The sequence below is a fragment of the Juglans regia genome, chromosome 11 (genome assembly GCF_001411555.2).
Source record: "Juglans regia cultivar Chandler chromosome 11, Walnut 2.0, whole genome shotgun sequence".
NCBI classification, from domain to species: domain Eukaryota; kingdom Viridiplantae; phylum Streptophyta; class Magnoliopsida; order Fagales; family Juglandaceae; genus Juglans; species Juglans regia.
The window spans coordinates 18,002,149-18,009,476 of NC_049911.1; the positions used below are offsets into that span (position 1 = coordinate 18,002,149).

At 35.7% G+C, this 7,328-nt stretch overlaps 2 protein-coding genes across 2 annotated transcripts; one reads left to right on the plus strand and one right to left on the minus strand.

Annotated features, from left to right (window-relative positions):
- Positions 1-683: 683 nt before the first annotated feature.
- Positions 684-2,409, plus strand: LOC108984127 (F-box protein At3g07870-like). The gene has a single exon (XM_018956003.2). It carries the CDS (start codon positions 816-818, stop codon positions 2,007-2,009), a length of 1,194 nt encoding a protein of 397 aa, XP_018811548.1. The 5' UTR covers positions 684-815; the 3' UTR covers positions 2,010-2,409.
- LOC108984202 (putative 4-hydroxy-4-methyl-2-oxoglutarate aldolase 2) lies at positions 2,283-6,467 on the minus strand. Its single transcript, XM_018956115.2, has 2 exons — positions 6,192-6,467; positions 2,283-3,014 (listed from the first exon to the last, which is right to left on the minus strand). The coding sequence occupies exon 2, from the start codon at positions 3,007-3,009 to the stop codon at positions 2,509-2,511; it is 501 nt and encodes a 166-aa protein (XP_018811660.1). The 5' UTR covers positions 3,010-3,014; positions 6,192-6,467; the 3' UTR covers positions 2,283-2,508.
- Between the last annotated feature and the right edge of the window lie 861 nt (positions 6,468-7,328).

Consider the following 7,328-nt stretch of genomic DNA (forward strand, 5'->3'; position numbering starts at 1 on the left):
GAAAAATACTATAATGTTTGAGTTACTATGATATATCAATAAAAGAGTTATTAAAAAAAAATGTGTTGAAAGCCTTGGTCTTGGGATATCACTCTCTTTAAGGTCCAAGATTTAACATCCTATGGATGCAAATAATCATTTGTGGTCACACCTTCTGGTGAAAAGTCGGTAATTTAACCAACTTCATATAGAGAAACTTTCGAGAGTGCGGTACATAAGACCGGAGTTTACTCTACAAGAATAGATCTGAAGGGTCTTGCCTTGGAGAGGATCCCGACATCAATATAAATATATATATATTATATATCCTTTGATCTTTTATCTTGAAAAATATCTTCAATCATATTGATTGATGTGATATATTTTTATGTGATTATCTAATTATTTAAAAAAAATTTATATAAAATGTGTTAGATAAAATGATGTTCATGCTGATTTTTAATCACACATATTTTTAAAATGATTGTATAATAAATTAATTATTTAAATAAAAGAATTGCATAAAATGACATACGTAAACTGACGTGACCAAAGAGAATAAAATTCAGAAAAAAGATGATGGTTTTTGTGTATTTACATATATATTGGGGTAAGTGATTGCAATAATTATGTCATTATTGAAATAAAAGTAGGAAAACGAAAGAAACTCTTAGGCCACTCGTTTGGTATTTTGATATTAGAATATTCTAATCATGCGTGAATCGTACGACTTTATTGGTGTTTACCATTAAAAAGTCATTGTTTCCTGGCTGAGGGCCCAACGCCACGGACAAGCCCTCAGACAAACAAAAGGCTGTCTCCACGAGGAAGCACCCATGGAAAGCAAGCACAGTAGCAGCAAAGCAAACAATGCTATTCTCGAAGACGATGGTAACCAAAAAACCACCGCCGACGCCGGCGGCCGTGGCAGATGCTATTTTTCAGAATTGCCGTGGCATATCATGCTGGAAATCTTGCTCAGGCTCCACATCGAAGCAGTAATCCGATGCAGGTACGTATGTAAGGCATGGCGGGAACTACTTCTAGATCCTAGTTTTGCCAAGCTGCACTGTGCAAGCAAACCCATGGGTGTTGTGCTTCAATCCAGCTTATTTCCCCATGGCAATTCCGGAGGGCTCTACTTGCTTGAGCCTCAAGAACAAGAGCCTTCTTCTATAATTGCCAAGTTCAATCAATTCCCTTACCTTGAATCCACTATTGTGAATTCATGCCATGGATTGATTTGCTCGTGTGATATTCTGATGGCCGATCCAATTTACATATCAAATCCCATCACGGGTGAGTACTTAATCCTGCCAAAAGGTGAAACAAAGCCTGATTTTGGTCAATTTGTATCTGGGTTTGGGTTCAGCCCCAAGACTAAGCAGTACAAAGTGGTTAAATATTCCGAGTCTTTAGAGATCTACACTCTAGGAAGTGGCACCCCTTGGAGAAGAACTGAGCATGTTCCGCCCGCACGCCATCGGAGTTTGTTTGGGACTTTTGTGAATGGAGCTCTTCACTGGCTTGTTAAGCTTCCCAATGGTTCTGTTCTTATCCGTTCTTTTGATCTGGATGATGAGAAATTCCGAACAATCCCACTACCTTTATCTAGATGTTCTGATGCCAGCTTTAAAAGCTCAAACCTTGGGATATTAGGAGACTGTCTTTCTTTGAGCTCCATTGTTATGGACGACGCTTCTGGATGGGATATTGAAATATGGGTGATGAAGGAATATGGTGTTAGGGAGTCTTGGATCAGAGAGCTTGTGATTAAATCTCCAAGTCCATGCGAACAAGGGTGGAATCCTGAACAAGTTCAAGTCATCAATGTCTTGAAAAATGGAGAAATTGTCATAAATTGTGGAGGCTGTCCGGTCATTTATAATGTTGGACAGGAAAGCTTCAGGTTGTTGAAGCCTAATGGTATATTCTTGACACACGTTAACGCAATTGCTCATGCTTCTAGCTTTGTTTCTCTCAAAGATATTATTGTATTGGGAGATGGCTCAGAAGTGGGGGAGTTTTAGATGGGTTTGGTTTCAACCAATGTGAATACATATATTTAATGCGATTTCTTGTGTAAATTGGGTTTCATCATGTTCACTTGAAATTATATCAAAACAGAATTTGAGCCATTACTTTGTTTCAACAATCAACAATGAAGTCTAGAAATTGATTTGTATTCCAAGCTTTGTCCAATTTTGACATTTGAAGGAATGTCACCATCTTTCAGGCTTCCTCATTGTCTTTGTTTTGACTTTGTCTTTGCTATCAATTGCATAGAACCTGATGATCGCAAATGAGATTTGAAGATGATGATTTCAGATGGGTAAAGTTATTAACGTACATTGACTAATGTTCATCGAGCACCACACAGTCTAGGCAAAAGTCCAAAACTGAGCTCCAAGAACAGCTTACAGTAAGAAGCAATACAATAGAACTTTTTTATTTATAGGCGAAGCAATACAACAGAACTTACCCAACACAAGTATCATCCTGCACATACTGTCTTTCAAGGAAATGCCTTTAGACAGATAACTCAGTTCGGGAAATCAAAATTCCATCAGTGTCAGCATAAAGCCATTCCCCATCAGAGATCCTAGTGCCAGAAATTGTGATTGGCACTTGCTTCTCTCCCATACCTTTCTTATTGGCTTTCATTGGATGGGAGGCCAGAGCCCTCACCCCAATGTCACAACCATTGATCTCATCGACATCTCTTATACAACCGTTCACAACTATGCCTGCCCATCCATTATTCTGAGCTTGTACCACAGGATTGCCCCCCAATATTGCACACCGCAAACTTCCACCACCATCTACCACAAGAACTCGGCCATTACCCTTCTCCTCAAGAAATTCACGAACCAAAACATTGTCTTCAAACACCTTGAGGGTAACTATCGGTCCAGAGAAGACTTGGCGACGGCCATATATTTGAAATATTGGCTGGAGTGCCCGAAGCTCACCACTTGAAATCAGCTGTGGATTTGCATCACAAACTTCAGCAGTTGTAACCAGGGCCATCGATCCTGAACACGTTCAGGTTAAGAAAAACATCATATATAGACAGATGGGAGTAGGAAATGTACCCTACAAAATTTCAGGAAAATATGCTTGAAAAAAAAAAAAAAAAAGAAAAAAAAGATCAGCAAATTAGTGATGATATTTTCAAATTCTTCATTAGGCTAGTTGGCAAGGAACATTTGGACTGAAGGAGATGATAGGAAAGGCGTTTACCCTGCACCCTGTTCAGGATGTTATTTTATGCTTCTCGGGAATGATACCACACCTAAAACCCCTTATTTCAATTCCTTCAAATTGGGGAAATCAGACAATGCCAAGTTCTAATGGGTGGTTCTCAGTTTCCTTTTTATACCTTAAAAATTATTAACAACGTCTAAACTAACTTTTATCACTTACCTCAATCTAGTTTCAAGTTTAAAAAAAAAAAGAACCTCATAATATCATCTCTTTTTCCTTCAGCCAAACAACCGGGTGAAGGGAGGGGGTAATTCCGATTCTTGTCTCCCATACTATTATTTGTTTAAGCATCCAAACAAACAAAATGATAACTATTCCATCTCCTCTCCTCTCTTCTATACTCTTCAACCAATGGCTGAACCCTCAACCCTATTCTTGGAATGGGAGAAGGTGCTACCAACTCCCAACATATATTTGAATACAGATAAATAATCCAAGCAAAGAAACCAAAAGTTCATACTCCTAAGAATTGAAATAAACTGGAAAGTCCCATTACAGTGGCTAGCATGGAAGAAACAAGGTAACATAAATTCACAAAAAATGATGAGAATAGAAAATCTATGACAGCTACAATTATGTGTCAGGTATGTATCGTTCCAGAAAGAAGGATTGAGAAAATACCAGAACCGCACACGCAATCATGCTACCCCAGGAAGCAAAAACACAAACTCTCCATAACCTCATACCACCTCTTTCAACTTACTACATACGTTATTTCACAATTTTGATATAACTGGGCTATGAGATGCTAAATTAAAAGAAATGAAAACAAATCACTATCATCCATTCAATAACTCGCATGACCAAACTTTCTCAATTTTTTTCTTTGTGATACCCCCATATGATATGAATAAGGATAGGTGGTGTATGGGATCTCACATTGCTTGGGAAGGAAAAGTTCTTACTCTTTATAAGGTTCTAGTGGAGCTCCAATTGTATCATTGACTAGTCCTTTTGAGGTATAGGCCATGTGGGTTAGGCCTTCCATTGGGGCGTTACAAATGGTATCAGAGTCTAACCCAACCAGAAATGTGGGACTTGAGCCGTACCACCTACAATGGACAGGCCCGACAAGGACGTTGGGAATTTAAGGGGGGTAGATTGTGATACCTCCATATGATATGAATAAAGGTAGGTGGTGTATGGGATCCCACATTTCTTGGGAAGGAAAAGTTCTTACTCTTTATAAAGTTCTAGTGGAGCTCCAATTGTATCATTGACTAGTCCTTTTGGGGTATAGGCCATGTGGGTTAGGCCTTCCATTGGAACGTTACATTCTTGCCTGATATCCATTCAGTGCCACTTGAAATTTCTAAAGAATGCATACATCCAAGAACAATGAATATCGTTAATACAGTACTAGGACAGTTATATAACAATAGGATAACTAATATATTCCATATCATCCAATAGGATTTTAATTGAACACTAAGGCTTGTCTTAGTAAAGATGATTGAATGAAAACATGGGGGAGGATTAACTTCTAGGGATAATTGATTGAATGCAGCAAAAGTGTGACTTATATTTAAGAAGGCATAGAAATCTACACTAAATTAGAAATACAAGCCTTATTTAAAGATACCATCAAAAACGAAAATTCATTGTTTTGAGAACATTAGGGATTTTGCCTGGCATCCGATCTACACTAAACTAAGCCTTGGACTTGTCTGTCAAAATATGATCTTTTTGTCTGGTTCATGAAGCTATTTAACAAGTTCATATGTTTGATAAAATAGACTGACGGAAGAATAAAACCAGATGCAGACTATCTATTTTTGTAAAGAGATGAGTGGTCAGAAACGCAGGAGTGAAGGAGAAATCCAACCATGTCCGATTCATCACAATGATGGCAAAGCTTGAGGTACAGCTTGCAGGGGCTGAAATTTTAAGGCAAGATGTGAACCATTCATCAACGAAAAATCAAGCATGGTACACCACAATTCCAGAAGCCAATCACATATAGCAGGGAAAAGGCTTCAGTCAATAACGAAGCAAAAAAGAAAAACATTCATTTAATCCAAAACAGTCCTGATAACGATCACAGCACACATATAACCAATCTGAAATCTTTCCTTAAACTGGGGAAGAAGATGAAGTATTCAACCAAGTAAGAAAATGCACAAAAGACTTCCGTGTCAAACTGAAGTTGATTTATTTGATTTCTCTAGCCCATGATTAGTAGGTCAAGCAAGGGAGTAAGATAACACATTTAAATATGAGATTCATATCTTCGGAACCATCCGCATACACCAAACATTGAGAATAGCAACAAATCCCTGAAGGCAGGCAAAATAAATTCACCGTTTATCACACTTAATCCTAGCAGACATTTACGCATGATCTGTACATATAACATATGCTATTCTGGAATAATCCTTGTTAGAACAGCATAAATTCAAAACTAAAATGCGGCGAAGTATTGAGCATACAGAATTCGTGGCCATGTTACAGTCGCAGATGAAACGACCGTAAAATTTCACCCAAATCTATAGTTTGGATCCAGACCCCTCACTGCATTTTTATTGACTGACACAGGTTTACTTCATGTTGGATAATAACTTTGGTTAAAAGCTAGTCCCAAAACATAAGCGCATATAATGTTTAGTTTGATTCCTCTAACGTCAACAAGCTCAGAAAGTACGAAAACAACGCTTAATTCAGCATAATGGGATTACGTACTGAACCAAATATCACAAAGTTCAGGAAGAGTGCTTCCTACATCAAGATTTTTGGACGAGTCTAAAGCTAGATCAGTAAGAATCGAGGACACAAGATCAGAGAAATGGATAAGAAGTTACAGTTTCAAAGGCTTGGGTTTGTATCCTCAGCAACAGAAAGGGAGGAAATTGAAAAATTCAGATCTATAAAAGGAATGGATAGATAAAAGCGGTAAGGTGAGGAAATCAAAAGTGTATGAGAGACATCAAACAAGATCATAATTGTACCTCCAATTGAATCCGAACAACAGACCACGAAGCTCTGCGATTCAAAAATATGCAGAGTTTGCAAAACAGAGAGAGATTGCGATTCACAAGTGGGTTTCCCCTCTCGCAGAAAATATATGCGTAGAAATTATCTGATGATGATGTATTAAATAATGAAAAAATCTAAATAACACTCTACTGTTTGTAGAGTCCCCAGCACACTCAACGTGCTGGGTGAAAAAAAAATTATTTATATGAGGTGTGTGGAGAGTATGATGTACAGTAGAGTGATTTATAGCATTTCTCTTAAATAATTATTATATTTTATTTATAAATTTATTATTTAACCTTACATAGATGATAAGATGATGATATAAAAATAAATAATAAATATGGTTTTTCATATTAAAGTTAAAACACAAATATTTTTTATTTATTGTAAAATTCACTTCAATAAAATGCTTTGGACATATCAAGAAATTGGTTTGTAAATATTCCTTTTAATTCAATTTATAGTTCATTCTCAATAGTCTATGGCAATTGTATTAATATTCCTTTTAATTTTTTGTTTTAGATTATGTAAAAAGATGTAATAAAGTTAAATTTACTATTTGTTAGTGGTCATATTATATTATATCCATTAATTAATTTAATTAAAAGTAAGTATGACTTCTTGTACATATGTTAGACTTGTTATAAATATTCCGATGGAAGAAACATTGAAAATACTCTTAAGAAAAATGTGAAAAAGAAGATAATAGAAATAGAACCCTTACAAAATAATTAAAAATCATTATTAGGTATGTAAATTAATCGAATTTGAGCTTGTATTAGATAGTCAAGGTCAAACCTTTTGTTCATTTAGAGTTGGTTTAGACAGTGAGATAAGATGAAATGGTTTTAGATAAACGTTAAAAGTTGAATAAAATATTTAAAAAATTAAATTATTTAATTTAAAAAAAATTAAATTATTTATTATATTTTATATAAAAATTTTAAAAAATATATAATAATGAGATAAAATGAAACACTTTTAAAATTCAAATGAAACTCTTAAACAAATGGGTCTCAAATGCCTTGTTAATTAGTCTAATTCCTTTATTGATTGACCTGTTTGTTAAGACAAGTATATTCAAAATTTAATTCTAGGTAAATGCT